This window comes from Mixophyes fleayi, chromosome 7 (assembly GCF_038048845.1).
Source record: "Mixophyes fleayi isolate aMixFle1 chromosome 7, aMixFle1.hap1, whole genome shotgun sequence".
Taxonomy (NCBI): Eukaryota; Metazoa; Chordata; class Amphibia; order Anura; family Limnodynastidae; genus Mixophyes; species Mixophyes fleayi.
The window spans coordinates 120,001,461-120,027,285 of NC_134408.1; the positions used below are offsets into that span (position 1 = coordinate 120,001,461).

General features: G+C 40.0%; 1 protein-coding gene across 1 annotated transcript; it reads left to right on the forward strand.

Annotated features, from left to right (window-relative positions):
* Positions 1-504: 504 nt before the first annotated feature.
* Positions 505-17,383, forward strand: PRKRA (protein activator of interferon induced protein kinase EIF2AK2). The gene is made up of 8 exons (XM_075180543.1): positions 505-710; positions 2,232-2,401; positions 7,151-7,232; positions 7,423-7,492; positions 10,350-10,467; positions 13,494-13,591; positions 15,010-15,184; positions 16,023-17,383. Exons 1-8 carry the CDS (start codon positions 640-642, stop codon positions 16,178-16,180), a joined length of 942 nt encoding a protein of 313 aa, XP_075036644.1. The 5' UTR covers positions 505-639; the 3' UTR covers positions 16,181-17,383.
* Positions 17,384-25,825: the final 8,442 nt, after the last annotated feature.

Here is a 25,825-nt window from a genome sequence, read left to right on the forward strand (position 1 = left end):
CATGCCCCTCTGCCCACCAGCGTTTCTATCACATGCTCCCCTGTCCACAAGATTTTCTCAAATGCCCTTTGTCCACCAGCTTTTTTTTTTTTTTTATTATATGCCCTCTGCCCACCAGCTTTTCTATCACATGCCCCTCTGCCCACCAGCTTTTCTATCACATGCTCCCCTGTCCACAAGATTTTCTCAAATGCCCTTTGTCCACCAGCTTTTTTTTTTTTTTTATCATATGCCCTCTGCCCACCAGCTTTTCTATCACATGCCCCTCTGCCCACCAGCTTTTCTCCCATATGCTTCTCAGCCCACCAGTATTTCTATCATGTGCCCACAAGCTTTTCTTACACATGCCCCCTTTGCATACCAGCTTTTCTCTCATATGTCCCTCTGTCCACCTTTTTTTACCTGATTCTCCTGCATTGCTTTCAGCTACACAAGAACATTTGCAGGAGCTGATGGAACTGTGTATCACATGACTGCATCAGTCACATGACTTGTTAATGTAATGACGTCGGAAGATCTTTCAGCTGAAGGGGAACTAGCCATTACACAGTAACTAGCCGGCTGATGGGCTAGAGAGACTTTTCTGCGCGGCTCTAATCCTTGGAGAGCAGGTGCCCCTCTCCCCCCTCCTGCACCATCATGTCCAAGGAGAGGTTTCCAGCCGCGCCTAAAAGGATCTCTGACAAAGCCAGCAGGCGGGGATGTGAGGGGTATGTGTGGCCATATCTAGGCTTCTCTGCTGTAGAGAGATTGCAGTTGTTTATAGACAGCTTGGCAACCCGTAACTCTGCAGCTGGTGTGGACTGTCCCAGTTTGGCTTGCTGTAACACAACAGCATTAATAGTACACACCAGCTGGAGATCCAAGTGTTGCCTCTGATATATGTCATTATTCTATGCTTTGTTTTATATACTATGCTTTAAAGTAATTTTTTTAAATGAGATTTAGTCAGTGCATAGTATTTAAGTGTGACTATTTAGTTTTCAATGCTACATTTTCGTGTATTCGTTTTAAGTATATTGACTATTAAAATCTTGTTTACAATTGTGCTTCTTGTACACGATGAAGGACAGTTATGGAAAATGGTGCAATTTTTATTTTTCCTTTTACAGTTTTTTTTTTTACCCAATTGAGTTCAGGTAAAAACAAATGTGGAAGGTGATAGGCACAGACTTTCCCTTTAATTAAAATAATCTCTAGTGTGCCCCTATAGCATGTTTCAAACAAATGAAGTGACCGTAAAGTTACTTTATTGCACTCTGAGATTATAAAAATTCACAAATATTTCTATATTGTCCTGTAAAATATGTACTGCATAAACTTGTGAGTGGATCTACTTGTGGATCCCATATATGAATGAATAAATGAATGAACATGAATAGACACAAGGTCTTTGCTGTAGATTTTTTTTTCCACTTTTACATTTTTTCTTTTTTTTTTTTTTCCTTACTCTTTTCACGATGATTAAAATTAAATAAAATATTATTTTCTCTGCTCCCATACAGCACAAAAACTGACGGAAATAAACCCTTTTGCGATCAGGCCCTTAATGATGACCTGTATTGCTTCAGTTAAATTATGTTTTACATAGTGCCTCTCCATAATCCCTGTCCTGGGTTTAGAGCATGGAATATCTCACCAGGCTGTGCACATATGCAGAATGTCATTTGTGGAGACAGGCTTATTCTAGCTCTGGAGCTGACTCCTACAACACTGCCTCTTTGCCTTGTAATCTGCCTGGGAGTGCACAGTATTGCGTCTCTGCAGGTGACCTTCAGTATTTGCATAAAGCAGGTAGAGATATTTTTGTTTTCTCCCAACGTAGATGGCAGCAGCACACCTCCTAACTGGCCCTGCTCTGTGAGCATCACTGATCATTCTTGTGCAGATTGTGTCCTTACCTGCAAAGGTTTGATTTCATCTGGTTGACTCAAAGCACAGAGGAAGGAATTGGAAAGGGACCCTAGCAATCCAGTAAAGGTCCTGTTTATTACAGTTGCCTTTTAAACTTACCAACTTCCCTGTAGCACTGAGAGGTAACTGTTTCAGAGTGTGTCAGTACGATTTCAACAATGTAATTGAGTAAAAGAGAGAGTACAATCCAGTTTATGGTTAAATACATTATTATTTATAAATTAATAGGCCATTCATTGAATGAGCCTGACCAGTGCAGTGAATTTAAATTACGGGGCTTTTTATGATTTATTTTTTTCCCCCATCCTTCCTTACAGCTTAAATGGAGTAGCCTTAACCAACCCAGACAAGACACCCATTCAGCTGCTACATGAATTTGGAATGAAGACTGGCAGCCTCCCTGTCTACAACTTTGAGAAGGTTGAGGGACGAATCCATGACCCTAGCTTTACTTTCCGTGTTACTATAGGTGAAATATCATGCTCAGGTATGAGATAATAAGAACTGTAACCAATGTGCAATAAGCCAAATCTGTCCTTAGCTTACAAGATCAGCTTTACAGCTGTAAAGGAGATGCTTTAAGGAATGACAGGTTTTGTGCAGAAACTTTAGAAAACAATGCATCTGTTTGATCTATTACTTTATTACCAATGAAGTTCTACACTGAGAGGTCAGACGTGCCTTCTAAAGAGTATTTGAGGCAAATAGAATGAAACGAGGTTAGGTGTCCGTTATGAATATTTTGGTAAAATGGTTCTCTGTGTCTCACCGTTTGTCCAACTCTGATTTATATTATGCTTTTATAGTTCAGAAGTATATAGCATGATCTCATCATCATTTATTTATATAGCGCCACTAATTATGCAGCGCTGTACAGAGAACTCATTCACATCAGTCCCTGCCCCATTGGAGCTTAGTCTAAATTCCCTAATATAGACACACTCACACACACAGACAGGGAGACAGACTAGGGTCAATATTGATAGCAGCCAATTAACCTATCAGTATGTTTTTGCAGTGTGGGAGGAAACCCACGCAAACACAGGGAGAACATACAAACTCCACACAGATAAGGCCATGGTCGGGAATTGAACTCATGACCCCAGTTCTGGGAGGCAGAAGTGCTAACCACTAGGCCACTGTGCTGCCCAATGGGTAACACTCCCTTTTCTTTGTTACTTGTGATCATTTTCTAATTTAAAAGTGCAGCAAAAAGTATCTTATGGGGGGAATTCAGTTGTCTGCAATGTTCATAAGAACATCACGGATGTGGTTTTTTACCGTTATTGTGATAAAAAGTAATGCAGATTTTTCCTCGTACCTCTGGGGTGCGAGCAGAAATCGGCATTACTTCTGTAAAAAAAATGATGTTGAGGTGAGGTGTTTCACGGCCGTTCAGGAGACACTTTGCACATATTTTTTAACTATTAAATTCTCCCCTATGTTTCAAGCTAGCCTTTCTAACCAGTGACTGCATAATATTTATTGTCATGTGTCTTTCCCTCTCCTTTGCTGGCATTTCCTACCTAAAATCCATGTGCTGTGTCCACTTGTTGCCTCACTTTGCAGTAAATGTTATCCACTGAGGTATTGGTGTGTTTGCCTCTTTAAAACTTGGCTCTATTGACTTGGTTGGTAAAATGCAGACTGTTATGTACACCCCAGTGTGCATCCTACTTATGAACAGCTGTAGCTTTTGGATCCAGCAATGGGAGTGACAGCTAATTCCATTTGATATTTGCTGTCCACCCACACTTGTTCAGTTTGTGTTAGAAACAGAAGCTACACTGAGAGTTGTGATGTCTGAGAAAAATAATCAACATGGAAAGAAAAAAGGTGAGATTGTTGTTTTTTGTAAGGAAAGTATCAGTTATGTACAAAGTTAGCACAATTGTAGACTAATTTTATGAACCCAAGTGATGAGTTGTGATGTATGTGTTTATTTAATTATAAATTAAAGTTGCAAGCAGCTTTTGTTGTTTTAATATCGGGGTGACATAATACCATTCAGTGTAGTCACACACAGTGCTTGTTTTTTTGTGGCTTGTTTTTAACCCACCTCTCCCCAGTCTGATAAGCTATGATGTTTATCATGCATAATGTGATTCTTATACATTTGTTTTTAATAGTTCCCAACATTATGACTTGTTGCCTGGGGCACTATATACATGAGCTGGTGCATCATATTCCTAATGTTTTATACCCTCAACATTGTCAGATATGTTCTATCTACAATTCTAACATCTATATCTATAGTTTAAGTAAGTTTCAAATATCTTATTGCAGTCACTCATCTCCTGCTCATCTGAATTGTAGACATTTTGGGCATTTGGGGATTTAAAATCATTTATATGGGTGTCCTTTATTGCTTGAGTTCTTGAAATAGCAAGTTAGGACCCTTTTACATTGCGCATATATAATGGTTATTAAAGTCCTAGGGATGGCTCTCAGTGTTGGGCTTTCCTGATTCCTTTTCCAGAGTTATCTGATGACCTCAGCTAAGTCTCACAATATACAAATACATCAGTAAAATAAAATGTTGACTGATCTTTCATGTTTTGACCACGCTCACTATAATCCCCTACTTTTTGTCTTCCATTAAGCAACTCAAATATGAATAACTTAATATTTTAACATAAGCAGATCTGATAAGTGAATTTATTTTTAACTTTCAGAAAAATACATGAATTGTACTTGCTAGATATGCTTTATTAGACATTTTAAATCTCCAGGTTGCTCCTAGCCGTGTCCTTCGTCGTTTCATGAAGCATGAACTAAATAACTTTCATGAAAAAGAGAGTGCTTGTAAAATGTGGACAGAAGCAATGACCCTCCTAATAGGCTGTATTCCCCTTTTGGAAGTCCTGTTGTACCAGCATTTTGCACACTAAAATACCTCTTAAATCAATTTGATATCCTCATGGATCGTATATATATAGCTGTACTACAGAGCCAGGCCCCTTTGAACTTAATATAATGGCCTATCTGACTAGTACTGGCTCTGAAACTGAGGAGGGTGTGACTGAGAGCTTTAATCTCTTGCATCAATCATTATTCCAATCCTTATTACACTATGAGGCTAGGAAAGTTCTCAGTTTGACATCAATAGGGAAGGTTAGAGTTTAAGGGGATATAAGAATTCCAGATTGGCTTTGAAGGTGGCCAGTTTTACACACTCCTCAATAAATGTAATGGCCAACTCTACTGTATTAGTAGACAATATATGGAGGGAAGCTGTAGTTCCACCACAATATAACTCCATCCTTTGTATTTATTGGTTCTAATACAGTGGTCAAAGTGGTAATTTAGACGTGGCGGTATGGAACATGTAAGTGCATGTAATTTGGTAGTGTTACAATGAAGGCAGTAGGACAAGTGGCAGTATGGCAGACCACTGTATACACCCTGCTTCCACCACTGGTTCTAACACTTTGCAAAGCTGCCTTCTCCAGTGACCTTGCAGCTCTCTATCAGCTGAAGTTTACAAGGATGAGATAGTTGATTTCAAATGGGAAAAATGTTCTAAATATATCAAGCTTCTTACATATCACACTGGTTTCAAGAGGAGAGTAACACTGGAACCCACCCCCCACAGTCATGTAAGGTCAATAGTTATTAACCCTTTAATTGCAGATGTTTTAAAAACTGATAAAATAAGACCAGTTAACAAATATTTGTCAGGAATGCAAATTACTTCAGTGAATTTTGTTTGTTAGAATATGAATATTTTTAATTTTTTTTTTGCAACAAAACTTTGGAAAATATACTTTGGTGTTTATGGTTATTGCCACTAAATTAGTGTATTCTCATGAATATACCTTATCTTATTATTATTATCATTGATTTGTAAGGCGTCATAGAGCTCAACAGCAAGGGACAGTGGGGAAAACAGGACATGGCTTAACCAGGGACACACAAGGTAGACAAAATGAAGGCAGACATGAAACACAGTGTAGGAAGGTCATGGAAGCCCTCATGAGAGGAAGAGGGCACTCCTGAAACAAGAGGAGTGAGTGTCGCTCAGTGGGTATTGAGATAGTTATGAGGGTGTGGGTAGTATAGGTTGGAGTAGGGTAAGCTCTAATAAAGAGATGGATTTTCAGAGAGTATTTAAAGATTTGAAGACTGTGAGTCTGATGGAACGTGGTAGGGAATACAAGACGTAGGTAGGGGCACAGGAGAAGTCTTGTAGGTGGGATTGAGAGGTGATTACTAGAGGTGAGATGCAGGTTGGGGGTAAATTGATGAGGGAGAGTATTTTGAAATGAGAGTTGAGATGTATGAAGGGGTGGTGGTGTTGATGGTTTGTAGGAAAGGATGAGTAAATATTGGATTCTGGAGGACATGGGAGGAGCCATTGTAGGGATTTGCAGAGTGGTGCAGCAGATATGGAGGGTTGAGAAAGTTCTTGCTACAGCATTTAAATGGATTGAAGTGGGGCTAGATTGGTGATAGGATGCCAGATAGGAGGAGACTGCAGTAGTCAAGGTGATGATGATGAAAGAATGGATGTGTTTTGGTAGTGTCTTGGGCAAGAAAAGGGTGTATACAGGCAATATTTCAATGGAAGTGACTGCACTGAGAAAGATTGGATGTGAGGAATATAGCTGATGGTAGATTCAAGTGCGGCACCAAAGCAGATGGTTTGGGAGACTGAGGAAATTGTGGTGCCATTGATCGTGATGGAGGTTTGACAAAAGGTGGTGATTCTGGCAGAAAGGAAGATGATAAGCTCTGTTCTGACATGTTGAGCTTTAGGTATCTTTTGGACATCCATGTGCAGATAGCATAGACTCTCCGTTATACAAGATAAAACAGAGTTACAAAATGTGTCCCTTTCTAAGATCCTAACAAAGTGCTAGAGTTCCATGTCAATCAAACAGTTGCAGATTGCACCCTGTCTTCAGTCCTACACACATTTTTACTCTGAGCAAGAGGCCACAGAAGTTAAGTACCTTTTATGTATTGCACCCCCCTTCCCCCCTGTGGTGGTGTTGTTCACACCTCCAATAGTAGCTGATGTACATCCCGAGTTTGTCCTAGAGAGAACTATTTTTTGTTATGGAGAAAGAAAGTTTTGTAGTTTTTCTTAAGCCCATTGTGTCCTTAATTTAGCTGCCCGGCCAGATTTCAGGATTACTGCCATACAGGGCATAATTTATAGGTGTTTTTACACTGACTAATGTCATGTGTGAATGATTTAATTTCTGTAACCTGTACTTTTTCAACTTTCTAGGGGATGGACCTAGCAAGAAAATGGCAAAACATAAAGCTGCAGAGTCTACCTTGAAGGTATTAAGAGGAGATGGCAATCTAAAGTAAGCATATTTTTTTTCTTTTTAAATTTTCTAATGATATATGCCGAAATACTGGTTATTCTGTAAACGATTCATCATCAGTGCAGAGGAATACTTTACATTCAAGGCAATACATGATGCATGTAATTATGTTAATGTTGTACATCAGATACTTGTAGCTGTGTAATTCCTGCTTTTCTGTCTGCAATAGTTTACCAGCGAAAGAATCCATAACGCGAGATGCCAATCAGATGGAAGACAATCCCATTGGTGTATTGCAGGTATCGTTTTTGTAAATCTTCTTTTCATGAAAGCATTTTTAGGGACTTTATGTTGAGAATATTGTTTTATCATGCATGTCTTGCTGAGCTAATTATAATGCAACATTACATTTTTTCTTCAGCCAAGGGGATTGACACTGGTTAAGCTTTGTTTAAAATTCATTCTCTCTGCATGTTGCATTTCTTGACAATTTCTCTGCCTGGCTTCCTCATTTGTTATCCTCTGATATCCCCACCATCATCAAGGGTGATTTCAACATCCTCATTGATTCTCCTTGTGCCTCCAAACTCCTCTCTGATCCCGTTCCCGGTTACAGAACTTTCTATGGGCTGCACTCACTCTGTGGAATGCCCTCCCTTGCAAAACAAACAAGACTTTTCCTCTGGCCTTCAAGCGTTCCCAGAAAATCACTTCAGGCAAGCTTATCAAATTCCCGAACCATTCTCTTAACCTCCCTAGGCTATTCTACCTGACATTAACATTAGAGGGTAATGTTTTTCCTGTACATCAAGTGGTATGCTTGCAAGCTGGACCCTCTTACCTCTTTGTCCGTTAATAGCTAGTCTCATTTTATTATTGTTTCTTAACAATTGTAAAGTGCTATGGAATATGCATGTCCCATAGCAGTGATGCATAAGCGGTTTTTATGATTTGTGGTATGGGAGGAACACTACCATCTTTACTTTTAAGGCGCCACAGATTTCTAGGGGTAAATTTATCAAGCTGCAGGTTTGAAAAAGTGGACAGATATGAGACATAGGGTAGAGGAAAAGCTAACATCCTATAGATGGGTTTTAAACAGAATGAGGTGCTTTTACCAAGATAATTCATGAGCCTTTTGGTCACCCAACATCCACAGCCACAAGTATGGGCCCTCGCAACCTGGAGATTGAGTGGCAAGCTTTATTAACGCCGGGTTTGGTCACAGTAGAGGAGACTTAGCTTGAAGACATACAATTCTCATCTTCCATAATTTATTATAGAGTCTGGAATAGATTTGTAGAATGGGCAGCTAAAATAAAGTGTCTTGGCAAGAGTCATTTGTGTCATACAACCTCAGTTACCTGGCGCTATATAGATGAATGTTAATAAATTATAAATAAAAGTGATTAGACCAATGGTAGAGAAGCATTAAGTCAGTCTGCAGGTATACATTGTACATATGTAGAACAAATACATTCTCAATTTAAATTAAATCTAAAATTACAGGTTGCTCTTTACATACAGTAAGAACATGTTATGAAATATTACAAATGTGTCCAAAAACAACAACGAAATAAAGTAAATGCTGCTTGGTGATGTTATAATGTGAGGACAACTACACAAGGTAAGGAGGAAGGAATGCCAGTAATTATTTTATTGTCACTGATACAGACACCAAACTTGTCCCACACATAAGAGGCCACAGATGTAGATTCTTCTTCTACAGCTGCCTCACCAATGAGCCAGGAAGCTCACATGTAACAAGTAATCGGATGTTCTTCTAGATCACTTAGCAATTGACATCTCTATGCTTCTGGGATATGCCTCTGTGACAGGCAGGAAACTCAGCTGGTGTGATAGAGGAGTCTGTTGTTTTGCTTTTCTTAAGACTTTGATTATTTCTTCCACTGCACCTTGAATGTCTGAGCACATGTTTGCATGCTCCAACATAGGCTTGCATATCTTACATCCAAGCTTAAGGTATAGCATATTAACACAAGTTTAAAAGCAAAATTGTGCTTAAAAACAACATTAATTAAAACAAAAACAAAAAAATCCCACAAACGCCATTTACACACATTTTATCAATTTAGACATGAATCAAATCTGCAGTAACCACATATATTTAGTATCCCTGTAAATGCTTTACATTGCAGAATAAAATAAGGGGTATAGTTTGTGAATTGAATTAATTTTCAGTAGCGAAGACAAGAATTACGAAAGTGCACTTTGACTTTTGTTTTTGTTTTTTTTTATTCTTTTTTTTTTTTCAGCAGTTTCCCTCTTATTTTTGCCATAATTTAAAAACTATAATTACTTTACTACGGTGCTAACCTAAAGCTGTCTTTCCTCATTCCCTATATAATGGGACAAAAATGTTATAATCGGGCTGCTGTAACTTGTTTCTTGAGTTTGATCCGCTTTGATCTCTGGTGTATGTCTTGACTGTGGTGCCTATCCCTAAATGTAAATTGCAACCTTCGTTGGTTGTCAAGTGTCTTGAGTTCTTTCGGATGTTCCCTGTCTCTTCTGTCCTTTCAGTCATTTTCCCTCCCTTTTCTTATTTCCACCATCACTTTGTTTATTCCTTCTCTGTTAGATACAGTTTATAAAAAGAAGCTGCAGCCTTAAGCCAAGACACCCCTCATCTTCTACTACTACTACTTGTTATTTGTTATGTATACTGTGCATGCATGACAAATACATGTGAAAAATGTGACATTTTATGTTTGTACTCAACCCTGTGCCATGTACATAAGGAAATGAGCAAAAGATGGTTTAGGATCTCCAGAGATGCAAACTTGGCCCCGACCCCTATCGGCGAAGTAAATAATAAAGACAATGCCAAGTTGGAGAGCAGTCTTTAAAAAAATTTTTGTAGATTTTGGGCATAGGGTTATTTCCAAATTACTGCAGAAAAAGCCCTCTCTCAGAAAATCCAAAATCCCAAGCATTCTGGATAACATAGGACCACGTTTTGAGGCTCTACACTACTCCTTTTCTGAGCATTTTGTTACTGTTGTAAATGAAGAGAATGCATGCCTCCTAATGTAATGTAATGTACACATTTACTGTATAAAATCTGGGCACACCGAACTATGCCTAAACGTCATCCAGGATGCTATGGTGAAAATACTCTTGTTTTTGCTGTAGGAACTTGCTGTACAGAAGGGATGGAGACAGCCTGAATACACCGTTTCACAAGAAACGGGACCACCTCATAACAGGGAATTCACAATCTCCTGTCGAGTGGAAAACATTGTAGAGACTGGTAAGTTCGTTATTTTGTGTGACTCTAGCAGTTGGGTTCTACAAATATTTGGAAATCGCTAATGATTTATGGGAAAATTATCACATTTCCTGTAGATTTTAGTACCTTTTTGTCAAGATGCAAATACATTTGAATTGTACTCAAGTCACATGATTGTTCAACTTATATCTATTTCTCAATTAGGACACGAGAACACTGGCAAATCTTCTCATTGCTTTTGCTTCTCCATCCTCTATATCCACATCCTGTAGGCAACTCTGTTTTTAGAGTACCCACAGGACAGGGTGTTTCTCTTTTTGGCTGCTTCGGCAGCATGTATTCTTAGTTTTATGTCTTTTTGTGTTGGAGTACAGTTACAAGGGTTTAGGGCAAACTCAGACCACTAAAGGTCATTTACTCCGTGCCATAACTGTGTGAGAGGGGCGTAAATATGAATGGGGGTGCAGAGAATTAATATTTTAATTTAATTTGGTTACAATTGAAGATTTGGGGGAGTCACATTTTCTTCTTGCCCCAGGTGCTAACATTTATAGTTAACGGCTGTGCGTTAACTGATCATGAAAGTGTAAAACCACAGAGCATACATGTCCTATATGATGTTCCTACTTTTGCTCAAATGTGCCTGGGAAAATATGCATTTTGCACTGATCAGTGGGAGGAGTTGGCTGGATTGAGGTCTTTGCTTGCTTAGTGTGAATAAGGCACATGGACTGCCTACTTTTGCCCCGAAGTGCAGAAACAAGACTTCGTTTTGGGCGATGGGATTATTTAAATGTGATAAAGGGTTGGAGTGGGTGCATTCACAATGGCTGTCTTTGCTTTGCTGGAGGGGACACATTCTTTTTCTCCTTCCAAAAGGAGAGGTTGCAAAGATGTGTCTCCTCGCTACACTTCTAATCGGATGCACTTTGCATCTTCCAGTTGTACTGCTTTGGGGAAGCCCTTTCATTGGTGCACTTTGTAATAAAAAAAAATTCAAACACACACAAATGTCAGATGTAAAAGACGATCCAGATTTCTCCTCACTCTCATTGTTAATTTTTTACCTAAATGAAATTAGGAGCAGAATTACTTCACTGCAGTGTTTTCCAGGCCGAGAAGGGGGTGTGTACCTTGAAATGCAGACAAGTGGGCAAATGTGCGCACATTAATCATTGTCCAGATTTCATTGTAAATAACCCTTACTGTATGGTTCTTTATATATACTGCTAGAAGTCTGCAGCTCTAAAATGTCTGTCACATTCAGCTTTCCTGTAGTGGATTATCTATGAAATATTTCAGGCTTGATTCATTAAGGCACGCAAAACAAACCTATTGTGCATTTTATTTAAAGAAACACACATAAATCAGGCATACGCACCCCCATATTCAAGGAGCGGATGTAGAGATACGTCTGTTAATGAATACGGGTCTAGGTCAGCTCTGCTCTAACAGGCAATAGACTAAACGATACGTCCAATACATATGTAGAATATAAATTCCCAAAAGACCGCACAGAAAAAAAAAACCTATACAATCAGTGTCACCTGTTAATAGTTGTTAATTACAAAAACATAAAAAAACGTTGTTTTTTTTGTTTTTCCCCCATAAAATACATTTATTAGGATGATGTTAATGTCTACTGTACATAAAATACTTGTTTACAGTTTCTCCTGATTGCAAACACATGTTCTAGCATACATACGCGGCTGTCATCACTGGTAATCAGCACTTACACCAGACCTTTAGCAGGTGCAAGTGGTATGACAGAAAAGGCTTGTGCTTGCACATGCGACTCGCTTACTGTGCATTTACCAGGTGCATTCCCCTACCTGTTCCACCTCTGAAATCGTAGGCTGTAGTAAGGGTCCTTTGCGCTCGACGACGTATTGGACGTTGCTGCATTCTGTGGTGTATTGCGTGTTTCTGGCCATGCGCAGAGTGATTTTACGCAAAATATGGCACATATACGTGCCTTAATGAATTAGGACCTTTGTGCGTTGGGACACATCAAGAATGTAAAGGAGTTTATATTGTGTTTCCTCATGTTAGAGCTACTGTTGCATTCACAACTAAAGTATAGGTATGGTTGCATTAACTAGTCAGATCTAAAGTGTGAAATCACACTGGTTTATTAGTGGGGCAATTTTTTGTTTCCTTTGTCACATGGCAACTCCATAACTGCCCATGAGTTCCTGAATTCCGGGTAAGTCTGCTGGACTCCTGGGAGAGCAAACCACATCCTGCCCACTTCATAGTGAAGTGGGTGGGATGGGAGCCTTGATAACGTGATTTGCTGTGAATAGCGTAATTTCCCCCCCCCCCCCCCCCCCCCCAACAAAATTACACGATTGTGTCATTTCAACGTGGTGGGGGCAGGGCCAAAATGCTGTCATTTACAGCACCCCGCCCCCCTCAGCACTTGCAATTCATCTCCCCTACGGGACCTTCCAGAGGGGACAAATACAAAGTTGACAAGTATGTACAATTCAGATCACTTGTCCATACCTCCCAGCTATCCCAATTTTGGTGGGACAACCCAATTCGTGGGCCGCAAAAGGAATGGATCTTACCCAAATATGATTATTTATGGGCAGAGTTTGGGCAGAAAAGGGCGGGGCTTATCTGGTCCCTTTGTGCTTCTAAGGGGAAATTCAATTGTAAAATAATCCGTGCGAGGTGCCTCCGGAGCGGCGGCGAGATTTTTTTATTTTATTTTTTTAACAGAAATAACCCTCATTTTTGCTCATACCAAGTGAGCGAGATTTTTTACAATAAAAACGGTAACAAATGCGCGGTCATGATATTGAATTCCCCCCTAAATGTTGGGAGTTATGCTTGTCTGTAAATCTACTGAAAAAGCCACTACAGTGTAAAATGAAGAAATAGTGTATGTAAATCTGTGAATTTGTACATGCTTTATAATATTGGGTCACCTTTGTTTTCAGTTAAGTTGCCCTTTTAAATGTAAACATTTAAGGTGGACATCATTAATAACATGGCACCTTTTCTGAACTTCTCCCTTTTCTGATTTCCTTTTTCCAAAGGATCCGGGACATCAAAAAAGGTGGCTAAAAGGATAGCTGCAAAGAAACTGGTGGTCAGATTGCAGAGCCTTCCTGCTGATGATATGAATATCTCTTTAGTGAGTATGCAGACAGGAGAATCAATGCATGCAACCTCTATTTAATGGATATGTAAGGCAGCAATCTGTAATGTATGAACTGGTTACAATGCCCAGCTTGGAAGGAACATGTTTTGCGTCCGGTTGCTTCTGAATCGGAGCAAATTGCATTGTAATCCTTTTAAGATTATAGCTGTCTTTGGGACATTGCTGATTTCCAGTCATCTCTTTTGAGATAGAATTTGTACATGGATAAACATATGCACAAATTTGAATTTTAACTTTTTGGGTTGTTGTTTCAGCTTCCCTCTGTAGTTTTCGTTTTTTTCAATGGCGTGTCACATTGTGCCAAATGCAGCAATATCTGCACTAATTTTTGCACATTAGCCTAACATTACTGTATGTGATCCTAAAACAATCTGTAAACTTAAGAATAATCCAATTGGTATCTCCTGACCCCCTGGCTGGTATTAATGATTTATGATTCTGGACTACCATGATAAACACGGTCACATGGCACATGATATAGTGAGCAGAGGGGCTTTGGAACACCCCCCTGAGCTCTGTCTGCACTGTGACATTCTCCTTCTCCCCCTCTGCCATCACAGGACATGATGAGAGCTATGAGTCTGTGAATCAGACTGACTTGAGTTTGTGTTGGGCAGCCATTTTTGTTTGCCAACCAGAGAACTTTTGAAAGGGAGTAAATGATTTGTAGGAGGATAGCTAAAAATTTTTTTATTTAAAAATAAAATAAAATATGCAAACAAAAATAAATTCTCCATGTAGGATTGCTGCCTTAAATAAACGTTGTCCAATATTTGTGTACTACAAGCCGTTTTTTTTACCCTGTATGCAAAAACAAATTGTATTTGCATTTCATCATGGTTTATCCAGGGTCAGATTTGCACCATCTAGATGGATTTGCTTCTAAATCAGGCCATTAAGGTTCAATAGTAAAGCTGGAGAGCCAGAGACTGAATATGACAAACCCCTGACTATCCAAAGCTCATTGTATACAATTAACTGCATATATTATCAATGAACAGATAGTGACTTGTATGTCTTACTCAAACAAAGCGCGAGGTAATTGTCCTGGGGTTTGTTAGTTTTTAGTGGGATGAGTTTGTCTGAAACTCACTTAAAGAACAAGTAAAGCCAATATTTGACATTAATATGTATCTGGATAATATACATGAATATACATCAACATTTTCATTGTGGGGTTCAGTGGTCCTTTATTTTTTTTCAGAATGTGGCATTCTACAAGAAACACATGGAGAAGGTTAAATACAAATAAACAGTTTACATTCTGTACCATTTGCCCATTACAAAAGTCATTGGAGACATTGCTTTTATTTAATCTATACGTCTTTAAAATTTGTATCATAATAAACAGAAGCTTTGCCTTGCTATTGAAAGTGCGGTCTTGATTTTAGAAAAAGGTGATTGGCAATAATCATGGATGTACCTGGGACTGCCTGAAAAATTCATCTGGAGAGAAAATGAGCTTGCTAAAAAAAAGTCCACTAAATATTCCCAACACTGATTATGTGACGATGCTGAAAGAGGTGGCAGAAGAGAAAGAATTCTGCGTGTCCTACATGGATATAGGTGAGTTCTAGAAAGACCTTATACAGGGCACACACATCTTACATGTTGTGCAGTCTCCAGTGTCCCAGGTAAAAATGTCTTACAGGAAGTTCTATTAGTTTGGCTAATTTTGTCAGAAGCAGTGTTTAAACTATTAGTCCATATAAATGAAGTGGTAATGTAATATTTTAATTGCACTCTAACCATAACAATAATAGTAAAAAAACAATATCTTAATCTTAAGATACAAGAGAGGAGCTGCAGGAAGTGTACAGGAAAGCACATTGCAAATAAACTACGTTATGTCAAACAGCCTGCTTTAAATTTGGACACTAAGCATTATCTTTACAATGTTTTTGATTAAAAAAAAAAATACATTTAGAAGAGTATAATTGATGGATATATTAAAATTTTGTGCACAGTCTTATATGGTTTTATTGTCGAAGCAACAGGTGTGGTGTTTCTAATTTTTTTTTTCCAACTGGTTCTTCTTTTGCTTCTTAATATTGGTTTTAACCCTCTCCTTTATGTAAATGCAGGTATTGTATTATTGCATGTTAGAGGGCTCACTCTTCACCTTTTTCCTCCATCATTATAACTTCAGATGTAACACATTCACACAGAGTAAGCCCACAGGATACATGAAAATAGATAACATCTATCCATTTATGTGTTACTCTGCTGGGAGGCTGTGTGAATACTCCATTTTGCTGTCATCCATATTATCAGGAATTGGGACAAAAGGGAGAAAATGACTATTGGTCTGAGACATATAGATGTCCACCACTCTTCTACACCAGTCTATTTATTGTGTATGAAAACTATAAATGGTAACATTATCTGTTTGGTTTTGTTTCAGAGGAATTGAGCATCAATGGACAATACCAATGTCTTGCAGAACTGTCCACAAACCCAGTTACTATTTGCCATGGAACTGGGATTTCCTGTGGCAATGCTCACAATGATGCTGCCCACAATGCACTGCAATACTTAAAAATCATGGCTGGAAGAAAATAAACCGGAAGAGAAGAATTGATGACTAATGTGTCAGTGGGCCACTTCTCATCTGCCCAAAATAAAGGATAATTAATTGAAAATCCTACATTGTTACGGTTTTGGATCAATTCATCCCAGGAATTAAATGTAATAATGTTATGCTTTCATTTTCTGAGAACCCAAATAATGTGTTTAATTCTGATTTTCGTTTAAATAAAATTGGAGAAACCTGTATATTTTAATGTATGCACTAAGGAAATCATTAGTCCAGTGTTGGCTAACCTGTGACACTCCAGGTGTTGTAAAACTACAAGTCCCAGAATGCTTTTTCAATATATAGCAGCTTATTGCTGGACGGGTATGCTGGGACTTGTAGTTTCACAACACCTGGAATATCACAGGTTAGCCAACATTGCATTAGTCAAAGGACAGGCTATAAAGGGCACGTACACCTAGCATGTCTTTTTACTGTTTTCTGGAAGTGTTTTCATTATTAGACAGTGGTCTTACTTTCTAATTTTTTTTCCCCAGTTTGTAAATGATGATAAACCCACTTCATTGCAGGAGTGGTTACTAGATGTTGTGGGCATGACAAAGACAAATGCTGAGACAGAATCCCACCTATGGGCATCTCATCATCCTGTGTTTGGACTCATCAGTGTAGGGAAGTGGTTATCAATTATAGTAAGTGAACAGTTAGAGACCTCAGCAACTAAACAATGTTGAGGCTTTGAAGTTCCTCCCTAGTGAAAAATAAAAGCTACTAGAAAAGTTATGTAAATGGACGGTGGGGGGAACCATTTCTTATTTTCACTAGGAAGGAGCTTATGTCTCCCAAACCATTCTCACTTTTTCAGTGAGAATGAACTAAGACAAGTTATTTAGCTGACTTTTCTCTTCACTGGTAAGTTCCAGCATTTTTTTTTTTTTTTTAAATGTCTCTGGCAACTAATACGCAGTGAAGTGATGCTAAACGCTGACTGCTGGGGTTAATGAGGCAAATCAACAAAGCTGTCTTGACCCAAATATGAGAATTAAGCAGAACTCAAACACACAGAATTAAGTAAATTACATTTTATTCCCTGAATGTTTTAAAAATGAGAATACAAAATAGTCTGGCTGTATACCCACTTTAATCAATGGCATGTTTTAAATATTAACTTTATTTGTGTGTGAATGGGTGGCCTTTTCTAAAAATAAAATAAAATGCATTTTAAAAATAAATGCCTAATGTAGCTAATTGTTTTTGAGGTTTTTCAAACAAAAATGTGCTTTTAAGCTGCAAACATTCTATTTTTAATAGGAAAATACAATGTGGGGCTTTATGTTACTTATTATGTTAAGCTATATGTATGTGTTACTGTGTCTTTTTCTCAGGCACTTTTCCATAAGCTTAATTTTGTAGGATTACTGACCGAGTACTCATTGTGCATCAGGTGTGTAGAGCGTGTGTATTTGTAGTAGGATGCTATCGTCTGTAACAACTGTTTTATCTTTTAACAAAGGTGCGATGAGCCAAAAAGCTGCGAAAACAACTGTTTTCTCGGTTAAATTGCCATTGCATTAATCTTCTCAATTTATGAAGAAGTTAACACAGGTCTCCGATTTCTCCTGCATTACCCTACTTTTTGTTGGTTACTGCAGTCCCCATAGAACTCTACGGGGACGGCATTGTTAGTAATTTATAAAGCAGCGGAAAGCATTGTTTTTTGCTGCAAACTAATGCCAGCTCAGGATAGCGTTACCTTACCTGTTCCTATGGGGTGCAGTTCAGCCGGAATGGCTTTTCATGACCCCCCTCCAGGGCAGGCCCATATGTGCATGCGCGGACTTTAGCTGTGCGGGTGCATATCACTTGTAGCCTTCTTCACCAGTATTAGGCAGCTGGTGAATAATGAAAATATTTTGTAGGATTTCCCTGAGCAGCCCTAGCATAGTAAATATCTGCGATACAACATTATGCTGCAATACACTATGTTAACTATTGATACAGAAAGATATTAAATATGTGGAAAAGTAGCTGAGTACTTGCAGAGTATTTATTATAGTGATCCCTGCTTGGTTCCCTAAAGAGGAGAAGGGGGGGGGGGGGGGAGTAGGCAAAACATGTGTAATTTGTAGTTTAAATGGTATTACAAATGTTTATCATTTAAAAGCTGCAAAACTCACTTGATAAGACAGACAGTAGAGTGTAAGAGTAGTATTACAGGGCCATTTATATTGAAAATAACACTTTATTTGTAAATGCAGTAGACACATAGGGGCACTTCAATTCAGTGTGATGACATTCAGGGGCATATTCAATTGTTGGCGTTACAGCCTAAAGTAACACGCCCCGTGCACTGTTACCGTCATTACGTTACTTTTAACGCTGGATTTCAGCTCGCGGCTTGGGGAGCTGCGAGCTAAAATCTGGCTTAGTATTACCGTAATAGCGGTAATACTTTTTCCGCGTCGGAAACCGCCAACAATTTAATATGCCCCTGAGGCGTAGTTCAGAATGAAATCTCTGCTCAAATGAGTAGTGAATTATCTACGGTAATAACCGGTAGTGTGTGCAGCCAAACATTGCGCATGTTCCTATGGGATCTCATGCTGAATTGAATCCACCTCATAGGGATCTAATTTCCAAACACTAGTTACCTAACTTTATAATCTCTGCACTGTGTCTAACAGGTATGAAAATTGGCCTCTGCTCTATTCAAAATTAGCTTTACTCAGTGATAGACAATTGGCACATGTGCACCCAAATGTTATCTTTCTAGGAGATCAGTCTGGGGCCGTATTCACTTGGCACTATTTATTTTTTCTTCACGTTTGTCACTCACTTTTTTGTCCTTTTTCTTCCACAGATTGTAGGGGTGTGAGTAGACCTTTATGGGCTCCATGTCCCCGAAGATCTATGGGGGGGGCCTGTGTGGCCCTGAGGTTCTGGCCCCCTTTAACTCATCATTTGCCCTCCCTTCCGAGGGTTGGGCCGGTTGTCATGCACTGGGTGAAGCTTCGGCGGATCTCAGAGGCAAAAGGGACCCTCCTAGCCTTGTGGCGAAGGATGTGAAGACCCATGCCCCCTAAGGGACCTTTTGGTTCCAGGGGTTGGAGATTAGAGCCAGAGGAAGGCCATGTACCGCACCCATTGTGCCCTTTTTTAGTTTTTGCACCTTTTGTGGCACATTGAGCACGAAAGGGCGTTTCCAAGCTTTCAATAAAAAAAAATCAGTCTAATTTTGATAAAGTTCTCGTATGGAGCTAACAAAATATGGGATTTTCTTCTAAAGTGGAACCTTTTTAAAAGATTAACAAAAATCCCTTTAAACTTGCGGTTATCTCAGTCATCATGCTCCTCCTGCATTTAATTCCAAATCAATACATTGCATTGTTATTTAGGCCACTGCATGCTAAAAACACAATAGATCTATGAACCTGTAGTCTCTAGAATATCTGGTACACTTGAGAACAGAATTTATTTTGTACAGCACAGTAGTCCTATATTCCGTGTACAGATATGAAACTGTTATATTATCACCACAAAAATATCCAGATCCTTGGAGTAGTGTGTAGAAATTACAGTGTGATCTTCATCCTTTACCATGTATTTAACATTTTGTCCTCAACTAAATGCTATGCTTACGTCACTGGAATGTTGGAGACACTCTGCAGCGTGTACTAGTTCTCTACAACCAGTCTAAAGTTTCATCCACATTAATTACTATATATAGCGATCTATGATTTGATAAAGTGCAGCTGCTGGGTGTCATTCAGAGGCAGGAAAAAACAAATATATCCTCTAAGAAACGCAACTGCAGGTAAACGTTACACTGTATCTGCATTTTTACTAACCATTGTTCATCATTGCCTAATTATCTCTTGCCCCTGCCCTTAAAGTTCTTGTGCACAAAACAGCTATATTGGGATAGGTTCATCTGCCAACGTCAATGCATCTACTGTAGGCGAGTCCCTAGCATGTGAAATATAGTCAGGGTGTCACATTTAAATTCTTCCCTGAGCCTGCCTTTTTAAAGCTTGCAGTAACTGAAAGGAGTGGTCTGACTCATGAAAAACAAACTAGAAATAAAGTTTGCTTCTTTAAATTAATGAATTGTGTACACATATAGCTATATTGTACACAGAATGATGCTATTTATGTACACTATAATAGACAAAAGTATTTGGCCACACCTGTTAATTATTGAATTGAGGGGTTTCAACCAGACCCGTTGCCAGAGGTGTATAAAATCAAGCTCCTAGCCATGCAGTCTCCATTTGCAAACATTTGTGATACAAAATGGGTTGTTCTGAAGAGCTCAGTGACATCAAGCGTGGTATTGTGATAGGATGCCACCTTTGCAATAAGATGGTTCGTGAAATTTCATCCCTGTTGGTTATTCCAAGATCAACTGTACTTGATATTAATAGAAAGTGGAAGCATTTGGGAACAGCAGGAACTCTGTCACAAAGCAGAAGACCATGAAAAAAATAACAGAACGGGGTCAACGACTGTTAAGGCTCATGGTGCTTAAAAGTCGCCAACACTCTGATTCCATAGCTGAAGAGTTCCAAACTTCCACTGGCATTAATGTAAGCACAAAAACTGTGCGGCGGGATCTTTATGGAATGGGTTTTCATGGCTGAGCAGCTGCATGCAAGCCTCACATCACCAAGACCAATGCCAAGCGTCGGATGAAGTGGTGTAAAGCACATCGACACTGGAATATGGAGCAATGGAAACGTGTTCTGTGGAGCGACGCATCAGGCTTCTTTGTTTGGCAGTCAGATGGGCAAGTATGGGTTTGGCTTATGCCGGTACGATACTGCCTGACTGCATTATGCCAACTGTGTAGTTTGGTGGAGGAGGGATAATGGTATGGAGTTGTTTTTCAGGGTTTGGGCTAGGCTCCTTATCTTAAGTGAAGGGCAATCTTAGTGCTTCAGCATGCCAAGTCATTTTGGACAATGCTATGCTTCAAACTTTGTGGCAATAGTTTGGGAAAGGCCATTTTCTATTCCAACATGACTGTGCCTCAGTGCACAAAGCAAGGACTACAAAGACATGGTTTGGTGTGGAAGAACTGGACTGGCCTGCACAGAGCCCTGACCTAAATGCCATTGAACACCTTTGGGATGAATTGGAATAGAGATTGCGAGCCAGGTCTTCTCGTCCTACATCGGTGCCTAACCTCATAAATGCACTACAGGATTCAAATTCCCACAGAAACACTCCTACATTTTCTGGAAAGCCTTCCAAGAAGAGTGGAAGCTGTTATCGCTGCAAATGGGGGCCCAACGCCATATTAAAGTATATGTATTTGAATACAATGTCATTACAGTGTAACAATACAGGTGGTATTATCTGAAGCCCAATAGCCGAGTAGATATCCAGCAAGTAGTCAGACGTTTGCTGGTTCGGTACACAGGAGGGTAGTCAGACGTTTGCTGGTTCGGCACACAAGAGGTTAGTCAGACGTTTGCTGGGTCGGCACACAAGAGAGTAGTCAGACATTTGCCAGTCGGTACACAAGCAGGTAGTCACAGATGCAAGGAAGTGTAGCAAGTAGCAGGTGCTGAGCAAGCAGAATACTCAAGCACATGTCTGATCCAGGAAATGCCTATTATAGGCCCAAACAGGATCCAAGATGGTTTCTCATTGATGCCATTCTGGCCATCTTGGATAAGGGTAAATCTAAGGGCAAGTTATAAATAAAGAGCCCTCTAGTGGTTGGAAGTGCAAATATCAGAGTAATTCCTTACATACGGTCCCTGTTGGTGTAATGGTCAAAATCCGAATACTTTTGTTCATATAGTGTATATGCTGACACATAGTGATTTATATATTGTTTGTTTTAGAGCACCGGACTCTATTTTTTTCTTTTGTTTTCGCATACACCGTGGTCTTAATTGTCCTGGCATACGGACACATTCTTTTATAGATAACCAGAAACTTTGAACTTCACTCCCACAGGTGTGCCAGAAAGTGCCCACCACGTTTTGGACAGTTAGGACTGCTTCTACCCTTCATGTATAATAACTAACCAATTGTGTTAATCCCAAATTTAAACTAAAAATTGCCCTTCCTCAGCTAATTCCCTAAATTTCCCATTGCTCCATATAAACGTGTTTGGTTCAACACCTGTCCCTTCCAGTAGTGAGACACGGGTTGCCATAGTGGCCTAAACGGGTATGTGATGGCTCCATCCATTCGCCAAGGAAATGTCTGAGGGTACTCCTCTGTGATTCTCCCACCCGTTCCTTCAGATGCACTAGTTGTGCAGCCAGATACTAGAGTTTCAGGTTAGAGAGTGCCAGTCTTTCTGAGGCTATGGTACTGAAAAGTGTATTGATTTTGATCGTTATTCTTCTTTCGCCCCAGACCAGAGATGAAATGATTTATTGATTTTCTGAAAGCCATGTCTGGGAATAGATCGGACATGGATCGGGACATTTTGCAAGGGGTGCAAAAATTTAGGCTGGACTATCATTTTAATTAAGTTAACCCTCACAGGTACAGTAAGAGGGAGCTTTCTCCAAGCACGTATTTTGATTTGAAGATATTCTATAACTGGTTTAATATTAAGAGAGGTAAATGTCAGAATTTTATTGGCAATCCATATACCAAGATACCTACATTTTGTACACCCACTGCAGGGGGTGCTGTGTTACACCCATCTGGGATCTTTCTTTATGAATTGGGACATATTTTAGGCTTTGTCCAATTTATTTAAGGCCTGAATAAGTTTTGAAGCCATCAACAACTTGTAGTAAATTACATATAGAGTACACAACGTCTGCCAAGAAGAATAGCATGTTCTCCACATAAAGAAATCTGAGTATTATCTCCCGCTGAAAGTCTTTGAATATTTGGATGTGATCTAATTATACATCCGAGAATCTCGATAGCTACAGCAAACACAGCAGGGGACGGTGGGTACACTTGTTGAGTGCCACTGCCCAAAGTTAAACACCTAGAGCTGTATCCATTTACACAAATCCTGGCCACAGGCCCCAATGTATTTTAAGTAAATGAAAACTCTACATAGGATAATTTAACCAGTGCACATAGAAATTTAATAGAACAAGCTCCATTAGCAGCAGATTGATGTAACAACAAATGTCTGCAAAAAAACAAGTTTACATTTGCACTTCATAAGAGATCAGTTTCAAAATCCCCAAAGTAAGAGCTTTAGCAGCATTTATCCGCAATCTGATTAGATAAGATATACATGCAGGAACTATTTACACTACAATAATTGAAGTATTATCATAGTTTGTCATTGAAAATGTAGGTCTGATTGGTAACATATTATTATCATCTATTTGTAAAGCACTGATATATTTTGAAGCGCTGTCTATTGGGGGAATCATGACACAATTAACATAAAAGAGAGGGACGTGGCTTGGAAGCTGAAGATGGCGGATTGCTTTCTGTGAAGCTCTCTTCATTAGCCCCTATAATCGCTCTGCATTTGGCACCATCGTGTAATATGGCCCATATATCGGCTCTTGGTAATCTTTGGAGACGAAAACATTTTTAATATCACCCGGACTCACCTCGCTGGGAGGCATCTGGAGCCCAACGACTGCTTCTACCTGTTACGGTCTGCCGCCTGCTTCTAATTGTTCAGCCGCGGTCTCGAGTGCCGAACTTTCAGTTTTGGGAGAGTGACTTCCGTTTTTGGGAATGGTACTTCCGGCGCTTGAGGCCAGAATAGAAGACGGTGTCAGCGCTGGGCTGTGCTGACTGTGGTCCTGCATACCAAAGAGAATAGGGGTGAAGCCATTGCCCAGGTGTTCGGGTGGAGGACAGTGGCCCCGCTGAAGGAACAACCAGACCTGGACACTACTGCCCTGCGCTGAGGTTAGTGGTGTGATACACCAAGAGGTGGCCCACTCTCTACACTGTTGGAGCACTGAGTCCTCTGCACTCCCGTGGCATAAAGCTGCTAGTTTTTCCCTGAGGTGCTGCATTATTTATTCTCAACATAGGGGCTGCCTTATTTTCTATCACACTCCATCTACCAACAGAGACAATTAATAATGATGTAACGCAGACTCCAACTGTACAATAGATTCCACCTATTAGCCCGAGAAGAACAGAGGCAAATTGTATGAGCCTTCAACCCATTGATTTGCAAACTCTTTCTTGCATGCAACCTGCTCTAGTACCAATCCTTATGGAGCATGTTTTTATTTGTAATGCTGGAACCACCGCCTATGTGGCACTACATGTGACTATCCTCACTTCTAAAGTCGTTCTGTTTGAGCGGTCCTCTATCCTGCTCATCTATTAAAGCTGAACTGCTTGTCATTATGCCTACTAAGAAGAATAAGCCTAACACTCTGGCGCCTTCAATTTGTTTTCAATCAAAAGCTCCCTCTAAGACGGGATCTTCCCCATATGGATCAGTCACAAAAGGCAGTGACTCCAGAGGCTGTTGCCCTCCTTTTTCCTACGCTCCTATCTGCAACAGACTCAGAGGTTGGGCTGGACGCTCCACTCACCGCCCGTACTTTGCATCAGATGCTGTCTGCACTGAAAACGGACCTGTCTGGTGAGCTGCAGGCGATGTTGGGTGGAATAAGAACCGATATCGCGGAGATGGGGGGCCGCACAGACTACCTTGAGTCTAAAATGGAGGAATTGATTACTTCACATAATGAACTGCGCACATCTCAAGACCAACTACAAAGTAAAGTTTTCTTTTGGAAAGACAAGGCGACTGACCTAGAGGACCGCTCACGTAGGAATAACATCAAAATAAGAGGTATCTCAGAGTCTGTTTCGAATCCCGACCTCCAGAGTCACGTTATGTCTTTGTTTCGGAAATTACTGCCTTCAGCGGAAGATAAAGACCTCCTGATTGATCACATGCATCGTCTGCCCCGTCCTCGTTCAGTGGTAGGCAACCAACCAAGGGACACTCTCTTGCGAGTCCTCTTCTTTACCACCAAGGAGGCTATTCTCCGAGCTCTACGGAATGAAGACAACGCGATAACACTCTGCGATCTATAATTGTTTCAGGACCTCTCCCTGATGACTATCAACAAAAGGCTTTCCTTACTACCAATTACAACTATTTAACGGGCCAATGCCATTTCCTATTGCTGGGGCTTTCGGTTAAACTGTTGATCCACCGCAATGGATCTACATATGTTAATTCATAAGTAGAAGCCGGCACCAAGTTGATGGAGGAATGGCAATCCCTCCTTCATCAGGCGCTCTCAATCCAAATTTTGCTGGCGTCAGTGCACCCATATTGCCAACATTTTCCATGTCTTCTGGGTATGCCCATGCATTCAACCTCTCTGGCAGGAAGTGTTTGACTTTATGTCGGTGGGACTGAGGCTGTCCATAGTTCCAGACTCGGCGGTGGCATTGCTCCATCTTTATCCCACATTAGTTCCTAAGCAAGATCGATACCTCCTGGGCCACATTCTGATAGCAACCAGACCGGCCATAGCCCGAAAATAGAAAGCTCCTGACCCTCCTGCCCTATCTCGGATCATATCAAAGTTCAGCACAGCTTCAAGATGGAGACGATTGATATGCCGTATTCTACTTCAGCCTCAGCTCCCATTATGAAATGGTTTAAGTGGCACGAATATACAACCGAAGGTGCCGGAGCAACTTGGGGTTCAACCTCCTCTTCCCTGCCCCACTCACTATCACCC

What these genes read in the sequence shown, in the direction of transcription:
- PRKRA (XM_075180543.1), top strand. Translation starts at nt 640, where the DNA reads ATGTCCAAGGAGAGGTTTCCAGCCGCGCCTAAAAGGATCTCTGACAAA. An exon ending in AGAGGAGATGGCAATCTAAA is followed by an intron (nt 7,233 to 7,422) that starts GTAAGCATATTT and finishes TGTCTGCAATAG; the next exon opens with TTTACCAGCGAAAGAATCCA. An exon ending in CGTGTCCTACATGGATATAG is followed by an intron (nt 15,185 to 16,022) that starts GTGAGTTCTAGA and finishes GTTTTGTTTCAG; the next exon opens with AGGAATTGAGCATCAATGGA.